Source organism: Colias croceus, chromosome 5 (genome assembly GCF_905220415.1).
Source record: "Colias croceus chromosome 5, ilColCroc2.1".
NCBI classification, from domain to species: Eukaryota; Metazoa; Arthropoda; class Insecta; order Lepidoptera; family Pieridae; genus Colias; species Colias croceus.
The window spans coordinates 7,041,620-7,066,968 of NC_059541.1; the positions used below are offsets into that span (position 1 = coordinate 7,041,620).

The 25,349-nt window shown below is 32.1% G+C and overlaps 1 protein-coding gene and 1 long non-coding RNA gene across 4 annotated transcripts in view; one reads left to right on the top strand and one right to left on the bottom strand.

Annotated features, from left to right (window-relative positions):
• Positions 1-602: 602 nt before the first annotated feature.
• Positions 603-1,298, top strand: LOC123692083. The gene is made up of 2 exons (XR_006751481.1): positions 603-693; positions 1,083-1,298. It is a non-coding gene; the product is annotated as an uncharacterized LOC123692083 (long non-coding RNA).
• A 17,118-nt stretch (positions 1,299-18,416) lies between these two features.
• Positions 18,417-25,349, bottom strand: part of LOC123692063 (carbonic anhydrase-related protein 10) — a 60,695-nt gene continuing 53,762 nt past the window's right edge. For 2 of the 3 annotated variants that reach the window (XM_045636698.1, XM_045636697.1), the window contains exons 6-11: positions 24,771-24,866; positions 21,858-21,924; positions 21,590-21,744; positions 19,002-19,133; positions 18,689-18,737; positions 18,417-18,443 (exon numbers count right to left, since the gene is read on the bottom strand). In XM_045636698.1, coding sequence (XP_045492654.1) covers positions 18,421-18,443; positions 18,689-18,737; positions 19,002-19,133; positions 21,590-21,744; positions 21,858-21,924; positions 24,771-24,866 — 522 coding nt within the window. In that variant the 3' untranslated portion in view covers positions 18,417-18,420. The remainder of the gene's footprint in view (positions 18,444-18,688; positions 18,738-19,001; positions 19,134-21,589; positions 21,745-21,857; positions 21,925-24,770; positions 24,867-25,349) is intronic. The other variant, XM_045636699.1, reaches the window with a different exon arrangement.

Here is a 25,349-nt window from a genome sequence, read left to right on the forward strand (position 1 = left end):
ACCTACTATTATTAACATGCATAGAAAAGAAACTATTCCAATAATAAGTGTGTACTGTACTACTGTGTAATAATAAGTGAGATATGGCATAAACTCAAATAGTTGAGGATTAAAGAGCGAACGTGTACGACATTGTCAATTCCAACGATAAAGTGATACAAGTATATTTTCCCTATTCGAATGCAATGTACGCTCCTCGACTTAGCAGTTGGGAAAATACTTTATTTCTTTCAAAGTTTTATACCATGTAATTTTTTCTATGAATATTTTTTATTCGTGCAGGATCATTGAATGTACGTTCGAGTAATTTTTGTGATAATAGTTCTTTTATTTATATTTTAACAGAAGAATAAACGAAATCAGTTTAGATTAAATTTTTTTTTTTATTTTTTTTTTTAAATTTTATCTTAATAGAATGTATCGTAATCTTTTGCCTTTTTCTTACAAAACTAACGATTTTTAGGTACATGTCAAACTCAGCGTAGAAATACATTACCACACATTACCTTTACAGTGTTTAGTCAGCTGTAACTAAATTACATAACTTTCAAAAAGTTTAAATATACCGGAACAACGTAACATATTCCAAAGAGTAGAAAACCTTAACCCTAGAAAGATAATCATATTGAGTAGTACGGGAAAGATAGTCATGCGTCAAATTTACGCATGTTTTTTAGTTAGCTCAAAGTCGAGGTATACCTATTGTTTTTTTTCTATAAATTGTAAGTTATTTTATATTAACAGTTATATTAGAATAATTAATATTACAAATAATTTATTTTTGATTATTTTTATACATATAAAAAACGAAAACATTAAACGTCTGCTTTAAATCTACAATTCTTGTAACACGTATTATTTCCAATAAAAACTTATTTTTGACCACAATTATCAGACTTTTTTGTATGTTATATATATGTTGTACATATAGTTATATAAAAAAATAGTGAGAAACAAGTTTAGCACATATCAACGTATGCTCACGACATATGTTCTATGTTACATTTTTTGCAGGAGGCATTTGACTTTCGTCATATTTCAGAAGGACAAAAAGTATAGTAAATACGTTTTTTTTTTTACAGAAGGCCTCCTCAGTACTTTCTTATGATGTACCAGATACTTCATTTGGCAACAAATTGGAGATATTATCACGCAAATATCTTATCTAAGCTGGTGATTCTAAAAACCCACGCATAAACAAAGAAGACAGTTCCATGCTTCTATATTTCATGTTTTTTGGACTCAGATATTTTTGTGCTTTGTAGTTAACATTGTGGCTATAAATTTAATATGCAATATGCAGGTAATTTTATTGATTCCATAAAATAAAGCCATTAGCCATCTCATTGTCTTCCTACTATTGAACATCAGGTAACACGTTCGGTCTAATGCATCTACTCCGCCTTTTGCTTGAATATAATATATCATCTTTGCTTTGTACCTCATCGGGAAAAAACTTCTTCTGTGTCACTTTGCTCGACGTCTTCAATTTTCTGGTCCTCCTACTTCACTATCGGTTTCTTCACCCTCAACGCTTTGCATAAGAGCGGCTAGTATACAATATTCTTCCAATTTTCTATCCCCAATTGTTTTCTATATTTGCTTCAATATGTATAAAAATAAATTTGTAACATAAGTCACAATATACAGTAATAATAAGCTAAAAAATATTCAAACTACCATAGAAGTCAAAATCTTAAAAGTCACGGTAAAGATAATCATGCGTAGTTTTGACTCACGTAGTCGTTATATTTCAAAATCGGTTACACTAACTTTATTGAAACGTATACCATAGCGTAGCTCTCAGTGACTTATGAAATGTCCTATAAGCACAGTTATGGATTCGCGACATTTAAAAAGATACAGCTATATTTCGAAAACGCAGGAGTCATTTTGACGCAGATTATCTTTCTAGGGTTAAACAGTAATAAAACTTTTCGTTATAATAATTTTCTGAAAAAATCGCCCGCGGGGACACCGAACTCTACTTTTATATTTCTCGTAAAATGTATTTTCTTTTAAAAAGTAGTTAATTTTATAGAAGTGCTTAAGCAGAAGTCTCACTTCTTATTACTTACAACTATCTTAAAATTCAAATACTTTCATCAGAAAGCGACTTAATCGTCCATCATTAAAGCCCTTGCCAAGAAAAAGTTTTATGTTTATTACTTATGCTGATTTTTAATATTCTTCAGAGATTTTGTTTTTATTCAAATTTACAAAGACTAGTAGTCTTTGTAATTTAGATATAATATCTTTGGTTATGCAGCATTCGAACATAGTTGATGGTCTTTGTAACGTTTTAGATGTAAAATATCGGTAGATGCAAGTCACTTATTACTTGTTTGTTTTACAATTAATATTGTAATATTTATTGATAAATATTGGCATAGAAGATAAACTATTATTCGATGCGGGCCCAGCACGCTAATACTGTGCTAATACTATGCCAGATGTTTACTTTGACGAGTTTCAAAGTCAAACTATATTATACAGAAATAATATTGGATTTTAGAAAAGGAGTTAAGATGTTTGCTGTATCAAATTAATTGATTAATAATCCTAAAATGGTATTATGAATTAATACTGTTACCAATATATAAACAGTTATTAATGTTTTATAACTTATTTTATAAGTAAGTCTAGAACTGATTATTATTATTACCTTTGAGAGATCCTTATAACAAAAATCGAATGATAATAATAATTGTAGAGTCAGCGAGAAAATGTTGCACTACAAGTTATTATAACATTTTCAATTCACAAGATCAGCTCCCTTACAAGTAGAACGTTGCTCTATGAACATTTATATTTGTTAATAGCAAGAACGCTATCACCAGGTATTGAACACAAGATTTCATTACGCGTAGTGGCCGGTATCGTCTTTATAGTGTCATAAACGAGAAAATAACATTAAAAGGAAGCATAAAAAGACGACCTGTGGCATTGCATTCCTGCCTCAACGTCCATACACCGTCGAAGTTTCATTTAAGCTGGGTACATTGATAATGGCTTTATTTTTGTCTGGAATATTGTAAAGGTAGACAATGTTACAGCTCAATGCTTTTAGAATAAACGTAAAAGTGGATAAATACTCGAGAGATTCGGAATGCTGCTTATAAAAAGTAGTGGTTGTGTTAAGGTTATTTTTCGTCTGATATTTATACCAAAATAGTAAACCATCTAATAATAGGTTCATGTTGTAAATGCGTCAGAAGTAGAAAATATAAAATACAGTTTCTGCAAATAAAAAAAATAAAGTAAACATAAAGAAACCTAGGTCATACGTATATACTATATACTATACGCAACTGGTATCTACGAATCTATCCCACTGTCAATTGTCATTATAGAATCGAATGTTTGTAGGTTTTAATGTGTATGCGATTCCTTTACGCTAAAATGGTTGAACGGATTAGAAATGTATTGATGTTATATGATGTATTGTCGATACATAAACCACAGATTATTGAAATTTGAAACAGTATGAAACAATTTATATTACCCAGTGGGATATTTTTATACTACGAGTCCACGCCTGTCTAGTGTATGCTGTAATGAAATAGCCATTTATGACCTGGTCATTGTATGCGAGCATTAAAATTAACCTAGCAATTAATTGATGTAAACAGCGCGGCAACTCCTAATGGAAGTAAGGTATCTCTCCATTTAATTGTCCATATATGTGCTGAGGTTACACGTTAATTGGAACTAATAATGTTGCTACGCCCCTTTTATGCCAAACATGAAATAAATTGTGTTACCAATATCTTGATGAATTTTACCGCTTTGTGGCCTTTATGGTACGTAATATTTATAAACATAGAGCTGTAACTATTGGATATGTTACGTTTACAGATATTTCGGCTAGAAGGAATTTTCAATAAACATTTCTAACAGCTAATTTAGCTCGTCATGCAATGAGAGTACTTCTATGAATAATGATATTTTAAAACGATAATCAAGATTTTTTTGGAAGGAGTACAAAGTATAATATGAAAAATCTGTAGGTATTTATTTCAAGTAGTAAGTAGTAGTTTAAGAATTCGTTATTTATTTCGCTTCTCTAATCTATGGTATTCCAAACCTTTTGTTTTTTTCGCGAAAGAGAACAATATTTGTTAGTTGCGATTCAAAACTGCATTTGACGATTGTGTAGTGATGTACGTAATACTTCTACGTATCGATAATTCTTCCAAGTATTAAAAACTTATAACTATTAATCGCTTCAGCCGTGGGACGTCCACTGCTGGACAAAGGCCTCCCTCAAGGATCTCCAGTACGACCGGTCACCGGCGGCCTGCATCCAGCGGCTCCCTGCCACTCGAACCAGGTCGTCTGTCCATCTTGTGGGAGGTCGTCCCACGCTTCGTCGTCCAGTTCGTGGCCTCCATTCCAGAACCTTTTTGCCCCAAAACTGTTAATAGAAGAACAACACATAACTATTAATAGAAGAACATTATACCTGTACTAACTAGAAAAGTGAGCGCAAACAACTTAATCAAGAGACGATAATTAAACTGCGCAGCCAGAGTAAACAGTTACAAGTCGTAGATTTAGTTAGAATAAGGAACGTAGCTAATATGTTAGTCGGCAGAACAAAGTGCCTCGTTTGCACCAAGACCAATAGTCGGACAATGCATTAGTTAAATGGATACGCTCCGGTCCATAGTCCCGTCTAAGTTACTTCACAATCTCCACTAACAGCAACTTAGATCACTACTGTTTGGAATCCAATTGCAAACAATGTCGGTTGCGAAATGAAACGTCAATAAAATGTCAAGGTTCTGAATCGAGATCTGAAACTAAACACACCACCAGTCCCAGTCCAGTATCATTATATTCATGTTTATACTCTGTAAATTATATATCAATTTAACTTTCAAATTAATGTAATTCATTGCAACTCATTATCATACTGTACATATTGTACGACGCTATCAAAAAAAGTTAGCACAAACATCTCGTGTTAGCTCCAAATGAAATAATTTATGATACAATCATACTTCAGTTGGTGTGCGAGTGAGACCGTTGTCAAGAGTAGACAGTGGGGAGACAACACTGCTAAATGCAATATTCAAAACGGCACTGCTATGGGCCACGCGGGACTCTGCTGACAAACGTATATGTTGCTGATTGCTCCGAGAATATCCTTGCATGAATCCGCTATACTTTGTTGACTACAAAAAAGCTATTTCTCGTCTCTTATTTGCATTTACTGAGCACTTAGCGAGAATTAAACTGGATGAGATTTTCTTTTTTACTTTATATTCAGTGAACGCTACACCTGAACAATTTTATAGATTTTGTTAAAACAACTGTAATATGTTATTTAATGTTAAATTGTAATCAGTTAGAGTATACCAGTTGTAATATTAAAGGGGCTTATTACGGTATTTTTCTAATATTGTACTCAATCGCTGTTGCTACAAATACAATTGAAACATAGAATAAAAACAATGCGGAAGCTATACACTACGTAGGTACTCAAATAATACATTGATAGTTTTAGTTTTAACATAGTCAAAGTAGAATATATTAAGTACTAAAATACGTAGAGCTTTTTATTACAGAAGAATAGGTACGAATCGTAGATTTCTTTTACCAATTATAGGTAGTAGGTACCAACTGTTTCTGCATTTAGTTTTGCAATATTTAACATCGCCCTTATTGTTATCGCGCATAAAATAACAGAAAAAGGTTACCTTAATGACGTGGATTATTGAGGTGAAAAAATCGGGTGCAATTCGAAAAAAAAAGGTGCAGGAAATGATTTTTCAGCTGGGAAACTATTGGCAAAGGTCGCGCGTTGTCAACCGTACATATTTGTTCACACAAAGCAACGCATGCATGAAATCCTATTTTACGGCCCGTATCCTTTCAGAGCGCCTTTTGAATGGCCCGTCTAAGCTCAGGAGAATATCTTGCCCAATGCCTTCGAGCAGCCGTCACGTTTAAAGTCGACATGTGTAACATTATTATTTCTTTTCATGCGTTTAGTGCACGTCTCGATTTTACGGATAATTTTACTGCTATTGTAGTTTTCATTTTATGTGTTTTCTTTGTGTAGGAACTTTTTAAGATGCTCTATACAGAGAAATAGTTTTTTATACGAATAGTATTACGTAGTCAAAGTAGAGCTAGAGCTTATTTTCTAAACTTAATTACTTTGCAATAAAACTAAATTATTATAATTCTTTTAACTATCGTATTATTTTTCACCAACAACTAAATTTAATAACAAAATTTATTAACCGTGAGCTATATGGTAATAGAAATCATGATATGAAAATTTAAATACTGAAAACAGGGCTTGGGCGTCACACTGGCCTGTAAATAGCTGTAAGCTTTTCTTGTTTCAGTGAAAATACACCTTCATGGGCCTTAAATTATTAATAACTTTGAAACTTATTTTGTCATAGGTACTATATTTTATATGAATAAGGGTTATAACATTGCCCTTACTAAGCATTAAAATTTTACAAATGCAGACAATATTACATGGCTAAATAAAAGATCATTTCCGAAAAACTTAACATTGAAAGTGGACACGTATTGTGCAAAAGTTTGAACTATATTGAAAATTATTGTCATCTTACCTTTTAACGAGTTGATCATTCTATTTAAGACCAAAAAATTCCAAATTTAATTGTATATTTAAAATATCATTTAATACCAACCGCCAATCACGTGAATAATATATAATTCGGCTTTAGTAATGGCAATTAATACGTGAAATAACGAGTAACAGATTGAAACGCGGTTGAAACTCGGCGCTGGTCCCGGGGGCCCGGCGTTTATTGTTCGTCGAATTTTAATGAACCTTCCATGTCGCGATGAATACCGATCGAGGGCTGCGATTCACTAAACAACGCACGTACTATAACAATGTGTATATTTCTGCCTCTATCATTGATACCGTGAAGTGTCTATTTATGGATGGACACATGTGAATGACGCTACCGTGAATGAATATTACGGTTCATTATATATCTTTATTAGGCACGACATTCGGATTACGATGACCACGTATACCTGCTTCATTAGTTTGCTCGTTTACAATTGAATAGAGATTATTAAACCTAAATGTATTAATAGAATTAGAACATGACGTCATGAAATTTGACGAGGTAGTGCTGAATCAAATAACTTGAACTAAATCTATGATAAGCAATATACGTTTTCAAAGAAAATATATTTTATATAATGAAATTAAAATATTATCTACTCTTAAATAAATATAAATCGATCGCTCTGGCGTGTCACGAGTGGCTGAGTTGGTCAAGCATCCGCCCCGGAATGGCGCGAAAGGATGCGGGTTCGAGTCCCGCCTCGTGGTCGAATTTTTTCTGTTCTTTATAAATTTATATTTATAAAGCATTTGAATGCCATAAAACCAAAAATATGAATACTCTTAAATAAGTCCAATAGACCATAAATCAAAGCTTTCTCTGAAATTCTTGAGGCAATATCCATATTATAGCCAGGCGTGTAGCAGCGAAGGCTTGCATATTTAAATAAAGCGCTGAAGGAAAAACAGTGGCATACAATGAGGTGTAATTAAAAGTAATAAATCTCTCAGCAGGTAACAAAAACTGAAAGAGCTTAATAAACGTCTCATGTCTGTGGTGCGCCGTGGGAACTCGCACGCGGCACCTTCCCGAATCTTGCTTTACATGAGATTAGAATGGACACCGGGCACCGGCCATGCCATCCCCATCCTTAATTATCTTTTAATTACATTCCTTTGTTTCCTCAAATTCAATTCAAATATTAGCAATTAATAAAATTTAAAAAATCGCTAGGTACTTGGTAATATTTTTAAAGTGCAAATAGATTTGTCTAAAGATATTATAGGTTTAATATATTTATAACTTCGCACTCGTATATAAATTCAATAGATAACTAGGAGCTAAATATGCAACCTAATGCTGGTCGTCTGTGAAGATGTAGCATCTTCCTCCGTACGAGCGTGACTCGATTCGTAACCAAAAATAGCATACATTTGTATGTTACGTAGCTGTAGACCGTGTAAGGTGTTTCATGAAAAGTAAAAATAACTTTTACAAGATTTTATGATAGAATTTTTGTATATTACATTATACTATTTCATGATATTTTTATTACATGCATCAATTATTACGATTACAGTGATCATATTTAAATATTTTATAAATTCGTCATTTTCAAAAAAGTAATACGAAGCTTTTTGAGGTATACGTACGTTCTCAACAACGAGCTTGTTGTTGTTTATAATAAATTTTTTCCAAATGAAAAAGAGGTTGTACTATGTAACAAAAGCGTGGTTACAGTTGATATTTATGGCCACGACGGATAAAATTATGTAGCGTCGTGTTAATATATCCGGGATAAACTCCGCACGTGTGCCGGTTCTCACGCCTCGAACCATCCAGAAGCTTTCCGCTATCGCCGATATTGTAGCGTGAATCTTGAATGCAATGCTATTAGCCTTTGTGAAATGCACTTTTCTGTACATTGAGAATGATGCTGCAACTTCAAATAGGTAGTCCAATTGGAGTATCCGTTCCAGCTATTACTTTATATTCGAATTGACCGTTGCTCCGGAGTCCGGTCGGTTCGGAATTAAACTGTGGGGATGAAAACGATCCGTGTTGTGTTTTGCAATCTTGTTATGTTTAAAGAAAACTACTACACTATCAGAATAAAAAGTAAGAGACAAATCTAAGATTTTACATTGATAATTTTTATAATTTCTGAAAACGACTGACGTGTAGATATAATTTGTGTTTAACTGTATTTTTAACTTTTTTGACTTAAGTAATATATACCGTCACCCCTTTTTGTAATACTACATAATTACAATTCAAAGTACAAGGCGAAAACTGAGTTTCAAAAATCACGTTACACGAACCCCAGTTGTATACGACAAGTATACATGTAAGAGGGGCTGAATAATTTACGAGTGCACCAACTTCGGCCACGACGGGCCTCTGCTACAGATGGCCGAAGTACATATATCAAACGGGCCCAAAGTTACAACTTCAATAAAACTTTAGCGAAACTTATTCAAACGCGTCGGCCGGTGAAAGCTGTTTTTAACTTCTACCCTGAGGGATCACCCGCACAAATAAAGAGTTAGGTGAGGTAAAAGTCGATTCTGTTCGCGCGGAATATTTTTTAAGTTAGCAACTCTTGGTGCCAACATCAGACCTCTTTTTGTTATTCATGTGAAATATTGCCCAGCGAAATTGTTTATTCACGAAGTGATCTGTTCTTTTTATGGATCGAAATGAGAAATGTTTGTTTTACATACTTACGAAGTTGTTATATTTTTCAAATAATTTATTATGTTCTATGGGTACCTAGGATGGCTACATATTTTATATAATGTAAACAAAATAAATTCTTATTAATAAACAAGGATGTTATAGGTAACACTAACACGATTGAAGAATAAAAATACGTAATCGAAAATATACTCTACGCAGTACGCTATTCAGTAATACTTTCAGATCCTACCGGCAAAAAAATCAGTTCAGCCGTAACAGTACGCTATTCAGAAAAATCTGTACTGTTTAATCATAACAGCAACATCAAATCGAGATCAATACAGTACATCTATGAAGCTATAATGATCTATTTTTGACTATAGAATATGTATGTATCGGATTATACATATAATACTAGTGGTCCGCCCCGGCTTCGCCCGTGGTACATATTTCGCAATAAAAAGTAGCCTATGTCCTTTCTCGTGTATCAAAATATCTCCATACCAAATTTCATGCAAATTGGTTGAGTAGTTTAGGCGTGATTGAGTAACAGACAGACAGACAGAGTTACATTCGCATTTATAATATTAGTATGGATATTATTAATAATAAAATCAAGTACTACATTTCAGAGTTGTTATCATCAAATGAAGCATAATAGACCCTTCAAGCCTTATATAAGAATATATTTGAATTTTGATTGTGGGAAAATAAGTATATTTTTTGATAATAATATAATGAAAGGCAAACGAGCAGGCGGCTCACGGCATGTGTCACTTAACGACACAAATAAGGGCGGTGTTGCTAACCTCAAATAAGATTTACAATCTAAATACCTTAGATTACAAAATAAAGTACAGATGGAGCATGACAACCGCCCGTCGCCCTTGTCAAAGAAAATACGAAATCAAAAACAAATACGTCGCTGCACCAGTGCTATAGCGCATATAGTGTCATGCAATACGTCAAAAAGGGTTTGCAATTTTAGTAAAAAAATGCCGTCTTGTGATAATAAAACGCTGTAAAATTTGTTCCCGAAAACAAAAAAAAAGATAAAACATCGTTTCACAGGTTTTCTGTAGATTATTTGGCTGATTTATTTCTTTAATACGAATAATAATTTTACAGATATGAAGGAATACAAAACTTCAACGTATGTTGCCAGTATTTTGAAAATGAATTTGCCATTTTTATTGGTAAAACGGTAAAATGGTTAAAGGATCTTCAGGGTAATGCTGTTGGATTTTTCGATCGTGAATGTGATTATTTGTATAGTGCACTAAAGGTTCATGATAATTATTAGATTATTTTAATAAGCATAATACATTATTTTGTTACTTTATAAAGCTTAAAAACGTCATAGTCGTTTTCGCTAGCGATTTAATTTATGTGAACTCCATGATGGATATGATGAAAATAAAGTGTCCCGTATTCTCGACTAAAAACTACCGCTATTCTTATTCATATATTATGAAAAATAAAAAATTATATAATTATTGTAGTTAATATTGAAACTTTTTTTATGTAATTTATTTAATAAAAAATTGAATACAATTTTTTGGTCCATATATAACTTTAGTAGGCAGGTACTTTATGTATTAAAAGAATTTAAATAAAAATTAAAACTTGACTTCTCATTTATGTATATACCCTACGTCACTACCGCCACTAACATAATAATTCAGATCATTGCAATGAAACCTCACAACTCAAAATCGGTCCAACGGTTTATACTGCAGGGCGTGTCAAAGAAATATTATTCATACATCCATAAACTCGAAAAACATAACCCTCTTTTTTGCGTAGTCGGGGAAAAATTTGGGAAATTTTTCAATATCTGGCAACATTACACGCACACAGAAGCACCGTGTACGTACAGTGCAGCGGCGAAATGACAGCACACATAGCTTTATTGAAAATGACGATAAATTATTCGGTTTAGTTCGGCAACGCTCCATCTGTCTTTTATTTTGTAATCTAAGCTAAATACTTACTGGCCAACCACCCCAGCTTTTAGACTGGGATAAAAACCTTAAAAATAAAGCCATTTTCTTGATAAAAACGTCTTTTTCATTTGGTAAAATGATATGTAAAATCGGAAATGTAGTTTTTTTATTTATATTACCAACATACGGTCAAATTTTACCTCTCTGTAACTAATATTATAAGAGAAGTACGAAAAATTTTCAGGTTATTTTCTGAAGAAATTAACCCCTTATTGCATGAATTATTAAGGAGATGAAATAAAAATTATTTTTTTGCAAAAAAGTGTTTATTAGACCTTACATTATGAGATCAAATTGAGAAAAAAAATTATTTACTTATATTATAGAAAATATGAAACGGCGCCATATATGGACTCGTATGCAGTGTTTGTTGTATTTTTTCTGTCATATATGGCTTCATATGCAATTAGAAAAAAGTAACTAATTAATAAAATTAAAATATATTCCGGACTAATTTCACACACTCGGTTGCTAAGCCCCAAAACAAAAGGCTTGTATCCTGAATGCTAAGTCAACTGATATACTACATATACTTTACATAAATCCTATCCTACTAATATTAAAAATGCGAAAGTTTGTGAGGGTGGATGTATACGTGTATGTGTTTGTTTGTTACTCTTTCACGCAAATACTACTGAACCGAACAATGAAATTTAGCACACATAATATAGAGGGTAACTTGGCCTAACACATAGGATAGGTTTTATCCCGGGAATCCCACAGGAACGGGAACTATGCGGGGTTTTCTTTGAAAATGCGGGCGAGGCCGCGGGCGAAATGTTAGTACTTTATATGGATATCTAAATAAAACCCAGAATCATAGCCAACTTATACTTCGTGAAATAGCTTAAAACAATTACATTTGTCATTATAACATAAAAACACGTTATATTTTTCACATAACGTGAAGGAACGAAATTGGAACAATATAGGCATAGGGGCATAGCTGACGGACGTTCTTCTTCCAAATTGGGTAATGACTAATCCCATCAGATCGTGCAGAATCAAAGTGAAAATCTAGATGTCTTGCAGGAGATTTTCGTAGCTTTTTTGCGGCAATTGGCGAGTCAGGAATACAAAGGAGACTCCAGAGATGCCGATGTTTCTAAGTTCTTGAGAGACGACCACGTCTTTTGGTAATAAGAGCTTTCCCTGACTTTCGCATTTGCTCTGAAACGGCTAATTAAAAATCATACAGTGGCAAATACTTACTTGAGTCTGTATTTATTGATGATGATATGATATTTACATTAGCATTGAGATAAAAGTGTCCAGAATCGATACTGGAACAATCAGTGAAAGTATCCTTGAATGCATACCAAGCCACATATGACATAATATATTTTGGACGGAATGCATACGAAGCCAAATATGACAGATTTGGAAAAGTACAAAAAATCATGATTAAAGCAAAAAAACAACCAAACCAAATGTTTTACCTTATTTTAGAAAGACTAAAGAAAGAAGTAATATTTTTTTTCATGGCTTTACTCACCTTTTTGATATTGAAATCTTAATTTGAAAATCACGGTTTTTTCCGCGCACCCAAACCGTCGCACGCGCTACACTAAATCTATAATATATCTGATGGATAATAATTACACTGTATAAATTAATTACATTCCAATTCTCGATGATATGCTGTTTAAGATGTAAGGTAGTTTTTTTAGATATTTTTTATAGTTAGCCTATAAAAAATTCATGAACTTCGTCGTCCATACATGGCTTTGTATGCGGTAAGGGGTTAAAAATGAAGACATTTAGAGCAAGTTAAGATAATACTTTATCAACTGTATTTTAGTACCTACTGTTCTTTTCATATCAGATTTCGTTCCTATTTTTGCAGCTTCTGCCATATTTAATAAAGGTGTATTATTGATAATATTATATGTATAACGAGTATACAGTATGTTTGATACTGATACATAATAATAATCAACCAGTAATAAATTCTCATAAAATTATAGTAGGTATGCAAACTCCTTGATCACTAATATATAATTTTTTTATTTATTTCCAGGTAAATAATGATCCCTTCAATGGTTTTTGATACTTGAGTGAAATATTAAGTACTTACAGCTCGTGAAGTGTAGGCATCTCTGTATAAAAAGTTCTCATTCAGATTTCGGCATTAATTAATGGACAGGTAATATTGTTTTGTAATTGTCTATAATATATATATGGAATTTTAAGAAGAATTTTCTGAGAAAAATCACATCGAAAAGAGTTTCAAATAATGTAGTATGAAAGAAATAGCTTAGGTTGGCATTTTTAGCTTACCAAATTAATACGTGTTGTATTTTATATCTTAGTTGTTGTATTAGGTTACAAGTATCCTTACATATTATCTACTCTATTTTTTGGTTATAAATTGTGGTACTTCACATAATGAATCAGTAAATAAAACATCTAAATTATACTCAGCAAAACAACTTTTTTCATAATATAATTAGCCGATGCAGGAAAAGCGCATACAAGTGCATACAACGTCACCTGAGTGACGCTAAATCTCTGACACTAGATGAATATAAAGCAAATAAACTCGACACTCAAGTACAGTGAAGCTCATACTCGTCTTCAAGTGAGCACTCAAGTCGCGCCCCACTTCACAAGTGTTTAGCAGACTTTGTAAACATCTTTGCTCATCGTATTCGTGTAGGTGAATTGGTTTGTCGAGTTGTAATATTTGATTTGCGATTTCTTATATTCATTTTAATATTGAATTATTATTTTTTATTATTCCTGTGTACCCTATAGGTAAAATTTTTATTGTATATGTAAGTAGAGTGAGAGGGGGAATCTACGTAATCTTTGAAAACTATTATAATATGTATGTAGGTATTTACGTGTTCACTGGTGTTTAGGAAAATAAATTTCTTAACAAGTATTAATTATTATTTCTTGATCGTTCTCATTTGATAAATCATTTCGTTAATTTATAATATATTCCTTTTACAGGCAACTAACTACCTATATCTTTGTTTTTAATAATTTAATAATTACATCATGCATCAATGACTTTTACTAGCTAAAAACTTACAGACTCGAATAGTTTGAATAGTACAACTAACTGTTGAGCTAAATCATTAATTATTATCTATTAATCTCAATTTAAAAAAATAGAAATTCAAAATTCTATGTGAGTAATTAAAATATTAAAATCCATAAAAGTGATGCTCTATAAAACTTTCGATTAGCTTCATCCGTTCTGCAACAACTTTTAAACATAATAAACGTGGCTAGATAAAATAATTTTTAATGAACTCAATTTGTGTAAGTCTATTAAGGTAGATCGAACGGAAACTTTTCCAATAACGCGGGTTCAGTCGGGATCCGGCGCGGAAAATCGAGCGATTTATAGATCTTAATTAGAAGTTTATTACGTTAGTTTTTACTATAAACAGCTGTTTTAATCTCATTGTAGAAACTTTGTTAGGAGATAAAGTTTTTTAGATTGAATTTATTCACGTACGATTAACGAATGTAAATTAATTCGTAAATTTGTATGTTATTTATTTGAAACAATTACCTTGATTACAGATATCCATCTATGTTAGTAAATGACTTATAAATTAATGTTAGTAAATTGTCTTTATCAATAACTAGCTTTCCGCCCGCGGCTTCGCCCGCGTTTTCAAAGAAAAACCCGCATAGTTCCCGTTCCCGTGGGATTTCAGGGATAAAACCTAGCCTATGTTACTCGTGGATAATGTAGCTTTCGAATGGTGAAAGAATTTTTCAAATCTGCCAAGTAGTTTCGGAGCCTATTCAATTCATACAAACAAACAAACAAACAAAAAATCAAACCTTTCCTCTTTATAATATTTGTATAGATACACGGGGCGTCAATACATTCAAATTGCAAGTTACTATTTTCGAAGCTGAATAATTGCAGATATGTAAGTCAATGTTATATTTTCAATTGTGTAGTTATCTTCATATAATTTTGTTTATATCTAATAGCAAACCTGGTAATTTATAACAAGAATAAAGAGTATAAGATTTCTTAGTATCAACACATTTCTTAAATTAATTATTGTAGCTATTATCTAGAGAAAATCATGTTACCATATTCTAGACAACGGCGATGAAGAGCGTTATTAATATTCATTATCTAGAGACTTAGTAACATGACTTGAAGAAAATAATAGTAATATATTCAAATTACAATTATGTTAAAGAAAACATAAGTTCGTACTCCTGGGAACAGTTCCAATTTTATTCCTAGTATAAGCGCCTAGATAACTACCGGACATTGAAAATTCCATGTTCCCGCGCTCGGAATGTACCGGTAAAAGAATTGGCAAAAGCATCTATCAGATAAACCTATTTTCAGCTATATAGTATTAGCAAAATTTGTAACTTATTATTTCACTAGCTGTTGCCCGCGACTTCGTCCGCGATTACGTCGTTTTAGGTCATTCGTCGTTTAAAAAAAATACGTGACACTTTATTTTTGAATGTTCTTAATTGTCTCTTATAAAATTTAACTACATTAAAATTGAAAACTCTGATAAGAAAATCTTAAAATCGGAGAAAATCGAAAATCTGAGGAAAACATGAATGAATGTGATTTAAATTCTACATTACTTAGTATTTCAAATAATAATCTAAATTAAATGTAGATTAACAGTTTGAGCGTACCGTTATAGAATATATACCTAAGTATTAAATCGAATTTTTTCTATTCTTTATAAATTTATAAAACACGAAGATTTTAAAAATGTAACCAATGAACACAATCAATGTTAGATTAATTGTAATGGTGTCTAGTTTGACTTAAAATAATAAACATCTACTTACCCTCACTTTTAAAAATGCAGTATATTCACACGAAATATAAGCGCACCTTATAGGGAATGGAAGATATGGGTTAAAGAGATAAATAAATAATATGATTATATTTAAATTATATTAATTTTCAACAGTGTATTCAGTAGTGTTAACATGTAAATTGATTTGATTTTTACGAAATCTTATAGATGGCGCTGTTTCAAATTTGTCTTTATACTACTAAATTCATTAAACTGTTTCTCTGCCCAAATTACGTAAATGACATAGTTTTTATTTTGTAAAGCTAGATAATAGTATGGCTTACTCGAAACCAACATTTAAACATGAGTCTTTAGATTGTACGCTGTCGTAGTACACGGAATATGTAAGAAAAATAAAGGTTCACAGCTCCTCCCCCGAAGGTGATATCATGATAATATGTTTAAACTATCCTCACCCGACCTCTAAGGAATATTCATGCAAAATTTGAAGTAAATCTATGCAGTACTTTCTGAGATTAGCTCGGTCAAACATACAGACAAACAGACAAACAGATAAACAGACAAACAGACAAACAGACAAAAATTCTAAAAACTGTGTTTTTGGCTTCTATATCGATTATAGATCATGGATTATGTATTCTTTAAAAAAAATATTCAATGTACAGTTTTGACTTTCCTACGATTTTATTATATGTATAGATTATGATTAGAATAATTTTCTAAAACAAGCTTTTGATATGTGATAATTGTTTTAGTAGGATTTCTAATTTAGTGGTTTTCTTAATGTTTCTGAGATTTATATTTAACTTCCTTTTTGAACTTAAATTGTAATGTCACTAGAAACAAACGCATGCTTTCACTTGTGAAATAGACCTCTTACCTTCTGCTTTGATTTTCTGGAATATGACTGTGACGTTGTAGGCACTGGTAAGTTCCCTATTTCTTTATAAATTTAGTTTTGGTTCTTGCAATATGTGATATTTTTGAAACAGGAGCTATCGGTCTCTTATATTACCTACTGTTAGAAACTTGAAGTTAGCAGTAAGTAGTTTATGATGCTTACCGTTATAGATCATATTTTATCAGAAAGAACTTTATTCTTATTTATACAATCCTAAATTTTAAAATTTTGTAGCAATATTTTATCAGAAGAACTATATTAATAAAGAGCAATTGAATGTGTTTCACATGTAATCAAAAGTTCAAAAAAACCACATGTAGAGCTCACCTCTGATAATAAGTTTTTTTTCCATTCTCGCAGCACTAATATTCAAGTATCTAATCTAAAAGACATGATAGAACTCGATTAAATTAAGTTACTACGGCGAAAAGGGGAGCAATTTCGATTCTCATAGAATTCAAATGAGCTTTTTATTCAAACACAGAAGTGGAAGAACACTAAAACAGACTGTTCCGCTCCATTGCGACGAAAAAACGTAGAGGTGTATTCTTTAAGCTTGTGATCGCTGACTTTGTGATCTGGTAAAAGGTCGTTCAATGAAACCGAAGTGGGTTTCCTACTAATAATTCTTCCAACATTTACTTCTAAAGGGACCCTTTGTATTCAAAGCAAATGAGGAAAGGCGTCGGGAGTTATCATTTAATCAAATAAAACCCTTACAATATCAGACCTTTAGAAGCCGGAGTATTTAATATATTAACAATATTTTATAAATGACATAAATAAATTTTCATTAAAGCCGTAGATACCTTACAGCATGGCTTTATAAAGAAATACAATTTTCATAATTTACATACAATTACATGATATGATTTTCTAAATTCATTTTAATTTGCTCTAAAACAATTAAATTATAAAAGTTCGTATATTTTAAAAGTTTAACAAGATGTTAGCGAAATAATATATATTTTAAATAGGTATTAACTATTATCAATACAAAGTTGGTTGTTAAAAGGATTACCTATTTTAGATTACCTACCTGCATAAAGGATACAAAACCGTTTATATAATGCAAGATACGTATATTTGAACTATTTAGTTACTTAACACGCGCAATCTGAATAATCTATCCGAAAATATGAATCCTATGTTAAGAGGCCGTTACATCATTCTATTTAATATAACACTAATGGAATATTTATTACATATATTTCTTTCTATTTTTATATCCTAATACATCTACATGTTATATCATAATTGAATTCCAGCGCTCTTATATATAACATTTTAGTCAAGTTAGAGTACAATAAGTCTATAATACAATTTATTATAAATACAAGTCTATCATAAGCAGAATGTTTCAGTGAGACTGTACAAAAAGTATATACAAAGGCTTATTTATGTTCGTAGTAGGTTTACAGAATATTATTCTTCTACAAAATTTAAATACTTATTTTAATACAAATGCCTACCGGGTACTTTCCATTTCAATACTGTGTCCACGTTTTTGCTGAAACAAACAAATTATTTATTAATTTTTTGAAGAGATAAAAAATGTAAAGTGGGTTTATTATATTAATTAGGAATTGTTCAATTCAATTTAAAATAATAAAATTACTTGGTGTTATAAGTATAAGTTAAATGACGACCTCATACCAAAGAAGTTGAACTTTATTTCCTTGAAAAATAATTTGCAGTAGCAGTTTTTAATTATTACCAAAGATGTGTTAAGTATGATATTATTTTGATACATACCTTTATAATGCATATTTCTTTGCATACTTGGACAAGTTTTTCCAGGATACTAGAACAAAACAATAATAAATTAATAATTGTGTGAGCAAAAGACAATCAATTCCATATCACATAATAATATAGTAGATAATATATTACATTTTTATATACCTACTTATTAAAAATTTACTGATACCTGAATAAATATTATGATTAAATGTGCAATTTTATTGCTCTACTATTTCCCATCATCTTATTTTCTATGACCCTAAGTAGGTAGTTGCACCATATTATAATTGATTTATAAACAAATCCACCATATTGAAACATTTACCTTGCTCAAGTCAAAGTCGATGTTAGTCCTTACAGCGCGGTGGTGCAAGGGTTGTGGAGGTCTAAAGTTGTTTCCCAGCGGTGCCTTCGGGTGACGAGCGTCGCCCTGCATGAGACGCCTTAGACCGTGCAACTGTACAAGTTCACTATGTTTAGTGCATTTTAATAGTTTAAAGGAAATATGATTTCTCAAAAATTAAAAATACAATGCTATTACCTGAAAAGATTCAATTCAAATAAAATTTATCAGTAGCATAAGTAGATAATTATTTTAAAATTACGTTAAATCGATAGACTACCTAATGGTATTTGAAGTCTATAATGCTATGCTCAATAAAATAACATAAATTTAATGTTTTGTACTCTTACAATTCACGCCTTTCAATGTGTAACAAATTTTGTTTTCTACAGAAATACCGATTTGCGGTAAATTGAAAATTCTTCCATTTATGTTTTAGTAGAGTGTTGGTATAGCCGGCGAGATTAACGGGAGCGGGGCACGCGATCCGCCCTATCTCAGACCCATCGCTATTCACGCTGTATTAAACCGTTTGATTGTGATTATAGACACCACCTAAAAGCCAACAACTTTCAGATTGCCGTAAATGAGTAAAATCGTTACTTCGCTCACGGCCCGCTCGAAATTGTATTTCGAGTTAAGGCTCATTTTCACGATATTCAACTTTGTAACATTATTATCCGCTCCTGCAAACTCGCTACATAAAACTTTCGATAATAATTTCAAATTATTATTCACCTCCCAGATTGAAAGCGCAACGTACTGTTTACATGAAATTGAAAAACGTTTGTGAAAATGTTAAGGGCTATCCTCGACAAGACCTCAGGGTGTTGAAGTTCGAGATTGCAAGCAGTTTCTGCAGGCACTTAATTTCCCACCAACACAAACGGAAAACATAAACAATGATTTATAATAACAGCCATACAACGCGGCACTTTCAGTTTACTTTTAACACGTACATAATTCACGGCGGAGTCTTTGTCTGAAGGCGAGGGACGTGAGTTGTTTATTGTAGCGTGAGCACAAATGAAAATGTTATTACGCTAGCCTCTGCCATGGCTCAATTCACAAACACGTTTCTCTGGAAGCGACCGCGAGGGTGCGTGCTATCTAGGACCTACATCTCTATTCAAAGCACTACTTACAAACCTGTCACATTGAGCTACAAAATCATATATGCATAAAATTACTAATTGAAGTAAATAGGTTGGCAACAAGGTATTCGTAAGTTTATATGAGGATATAAAAGAATACGCAGCTATCATCTAGGTATATTAAACAAATAATGCTATGGCGCAAATACGGCAACAATATTATAAACACGATAATAATTAAAAAAGCTAACATCATAGATTAAAAATAATTATAAAAATTAAATTTTTATACCGTAGTTCCAGTTTCCAAACTTGAAAACTTTTGGAAGCACAACTTTCCGACTACTCAAAACTGTTTCATAATACTTAACTTCATGGAATATTTTATGTACTCAATGCATTTAAGTATTTCCTAGTACAGTTACTGTAATGATCACTACGGAATTCTGAACATTTCATCTTTACGCCTTGGTTAATTGCTCATAGAGGTCATTGTTTCCAAGTATTATAAAAATGAATAAAGGAATGTTAGAATTATTATTAGCTTCAGAATTTATAATAACACTGAAGTCGTATCATTATGTTAATGTTAACAACTAAAGAGATAATAACGGTGCCTTTTTTGAAACATCTATTGAGTAATTAGTAGTATGTCTTTTTGGGATATTAAATTCATAGATTCAGCGTGATAAGTTTTTAATTTCATACAAAAACTAAAGTTGTAATTTTTAATTATAATATTATAGCAGGAACCGTATAAAATTTAGCCCAGGTAAATATTTAAAATAAACAAATTTCAAATCCGAACAGTACATACAAAACCAAATAAACACTATACAGAATTAAACTCACGGGAAATCCCGCAATTTTATAGTAGCATGTTACTGATTTATATGAGCAATGCACATGTTATTTTGCTATTCTTAATTTTAAATTAACTACTGAGTTCTTGTTTATGAATATTACCGCTACGGTGGGTACTCGTACGCGAATGTGCACATTGAAAAGCTTTTCAGTTTGATTTACAAGTGGCACACGTTTGTAGCAGTGGGACTGAAATTTTCAGGTATTGCAGTTATGTGTGTTAAGGGCTGGAGCCTACGCCATGTTTGAAAGTACATTTTAATCAGTTGCTTGACTATACATTTTTTTTATCACGCTACGCTGAATCGAAATATAATTGACTGAACTCTCGGGTTATCAGGTGTGGAAAGTTTTTAATGGTTTATTCTGTGAAGGGTTGTTAGTGTTGTTGATCATTCTTGAATTTTTTGGATTTATAATTGGTATGTGAATATTTTTGTGTATCAGTAGTTCTCCGAAAGCGGATTTTCAATTATAAAAGAGGAACAATCAGCAAATTTACTGGGCGTGTACGGTGTACCTCAACAATGAGGAGAACGAACTCAACAATATTTTTGTTGAGCTATAGAAATATATTACGTCCAATTAACATATATGAATAAAATGACTCACCTGTTGTTTGGTGATATAAATAGGTTTATTGACGATGATCCACGTGACGGTCTCGTAGCAGGCGGGCGCGGTGGTGGAGCCGTCGTACGTCATGTAGTAATCCGTGTCTGGGAGTAGTCCTCGTACCGATAAACGGTTTACGGGCATCTCCGCACCTAATATTTGCGAGAATTAGAACGTAGTAGTAAATAAAAATATGTATTAACCAAAAACAAAAGTTTTTTCATTACCACACACTTATTATAGTAGATAGATATTTGGTTCATACCTCCGTATTTTATGTTTTCTAATTCTTCAGTTAAAATCCTTAGTTCTGGATTAGATAAATCACCAAGCTGAAAATAAATATTTTATCAATATTCAATTTACCTTGTAATGATTTAGGAAATATAATTCATTGTGCTTAGTAAACCTTCTGTTGAAATACGATATGATACTTAAAACAACAACATTGTATAAATTTAATAATATCATTGTCGAAACCTCGATTCGTATAAGTTTCGTAACTAAACAACTTTGCTATCTCGCAGCATACTAATTAATAGCAATTGTATGCATTAATATAACCCACAAAATGCACCCAACAGCAAATTAATTCTATAGGAATATGAAATTCTCCGCTATTTTGTTATAGAGGGAAACTTGCTTTCGCACGTCTCTTTAGTGTAATTTCACGGGCGAAATATGAACATTGAGCGTGGTGTAAACAAGGTCCCCTAGAGACAACACCGGACCCGCCTTCATTAGGGAGTCGTAAAACGATCGAATAGTTACTTCGGGAGAAAACCTGACTTATAAAGTAAACGTTAAAGCCTTTACTGATCTCGTTTCTTGGAACCGCTGTAAACATCCGATGGAAAGTTTTGCGCATAATTGATTATTTGTCACGCTTTGTGTCGTATATTTATTGGTGTTGTTAATTTATGTTTTTATTATAATAGATAACATAAATTGTATATGATATTCTAACAAAAAATAAAATAAAATATAATCCATGTTTGCCTTATATTCTCTTAGGTTGTACCTAATATTATCAATGATTTTCTCGACATACCTAGATTATCTAGATATGTCTTTAAAAATATTTTAATTGCATGAATTATTAGGAAACTATTTGAATATTCTCTTATTTATATTATAAGCTGATAATAAAGTTATAAAAAATGTTTGGTTCAAATGTTTTGGAATAGGGAATGATATTATAAACTCTACATTTATGAAAATAAAGACGTTAATTTCGTGTCTTTTCAAGAATACCACCTTGCATTTTCAAATGCCTAAAGCTATCAAATATAGTGCAAGTAAGAACAACACAGCAAAAACTTTACGAACCAAAAGTAAAGCTGCACCTTGTTTAGAATACAGATATTCTCTAACAAGTAAGTTCTCGAAACACGATTAACATTTCTAGAAATTCACGTTACATTTGTTAGTTGTGGAGAACTTGCACTTCTTGCTAATGCATTATAAATTATAATAGATACCTACAATTAGAATTCGACGAATTTCTCAATAGATACTTGAAGGGAAACATAGAGATAAATATGAATTTGTTTTTGTTTGTTTTAAAGCTAAATAGTTGGAGAAATAATGTCTAATGTCTTCTGTGTAATGTGTCTGTTGTCCAATTTGTCCTTTTTAAAAAACAGTCCCAAATTTCTTTAGGTTTACTTTCGTACAATTTGGAGAAGTTAAAGGTTTATTAGAAATTATTATTGGAAACAATTTGTCTTGATTGCATTTTTGATCTTAACAGAAAATGTATCGATACACTGATAACTAAAAAAGAACAGGACCGGCTGAGATTATCAGATGACAGATACATGCAATCTAACGAGGCTAGTTTGAAAACTAAAAAAACCAATTAATGGAAACAGTAATTGATACAAAACGGCAATTACTTTGCAAGTTTAGTGTCGGCGAAAATAAAAAGTTGCATTTCGTATTCAGACAGTTCTTAATTTGAACTAATAGCTTCGGCGGCTAATCCAATAGCGCACAGAAAATTCCAATTTCCTTAATTAACTACCCCCAGTTTGGGTGAAGCTATGAAAGGTGTGGCGCCGTGATAACACGCCGTCGATAACTCACATTACAGGAACCTATTTCATATATATTTCCAGATTATCTATGATTTATTGATTAACAATATAATACACAAACGTAAATAAATATATTCCTGCTCCACGCTATCCATACTTAGATTATAAATGCGAAAGTCTGTTACTCAATCACGCCTAAACTACTGAGCCAATTTGCATGAAATTTGGTATGGAGATATTTTGATACCCGAGAAAGGACATAGGCTACCTTTTATTGCGAAATATGTACTACGGGCGAAGCCGGGGCGGACCACTAGTAGGATATAATTCATTTCATAATTGTTTAATACGCGCCTAATTTATTTTGTTTATAGGGTCACAACATTTTATTTCCATATGCAATATAACACATGCAATTGAAGTTGGCATGAAGTACTACGAAAAATAAACATAAAAATTAATTTATCTAGGTAATCATATTTGTTTAACAAAAACACTGCATTGCCTTTGAATGGTCAGAAGTGGACAAAAAATTTTATGGAATCAACCGGAAGGAAAAAGAATCATCAACATATAAATTTATAAAGAATAGAAAAAATTCGATCACGAGGCGGGACTTGAACCCGCATCCTTCGCGCCATTCCGGGGCGGATGCCTAACCAACTCAGCCACTCGTGACCCGCCTGAGCAATCGAATTTATTCTATTCTTTATAAATTTATATTTATAAAGCATTTGAATGCCATAAAAATAAAAAAAATATAAATTCAATCATCAACATGTCAAAAGTTGTGAGCTGTTCTGAGATACCTAACAAACCAAAAAAAAAATGCAGTCGAACCTCCTCCTTTTTTTGAAGTCGGTCGATAATTGAAAAAGCTGTCGCGATATTGTGTAAGTTAAAAAAAATATAAAATTGATTACATACAACTTATTTAACCATTTTTTTTTTTTAGTTTTTCACTTATTCTATTAGAGTATGATAATATTGGCAAATTGCCTTTAAATTAGGCATTCAACCAATCACGCAAAAGTTGAATAAACACCTACACGTATTGCAAATACGGGGGTCGAATGAAAGAGGTTCTCAAATTCGCAAACAAGCGTTGTTATACAACTCTAAGTAAATCACGTACGTACCTGTAATAGTAAAGAAATTGAAACAATCCCCTGGGCTTTATGTAAAGCCTCCGAAAAGTTTGAATACAGCTGTGAATTGAAACCAAATATTTGAATCTGTAACAAAAGGAAATCTTGAATGTCGAAAATCATATTTGTACGCTCCCAATTCGCATAATACAAAGCGAGAGAGCTTTGTTAAAAATGTTGAAATAAAGCTTGGGTCATTGGAATAAAATTTGATAATAAAGAGCAAGGTAAATTGCGTAGAGTTAAATCTACAGGAGAATAAGCACATGATTTGGGATTTAACTTGACGGTGCAAGAATTTGTCACATAAATAAACAGTAGGCACGCTTCAGTTGGCCGAGAGTCGTTCGTCGGGATTACTTTGGGATCCGGCTCGGAGGGAGCGCGCGGCCCATGCGTGTAAAACATCTGTTACACTTTCTTTTGAACTTGCGAAAGAAATCCGCGACAACATTCTAATGTATTAGGTATGTTTATTTGCGGCTTAGCGACGAACAGATTTACGTGAAATGTTTGTCAACTTTATGGTTAATGTAATCATTTTGGGCTGCGTTGGCGGTATTACGCTTT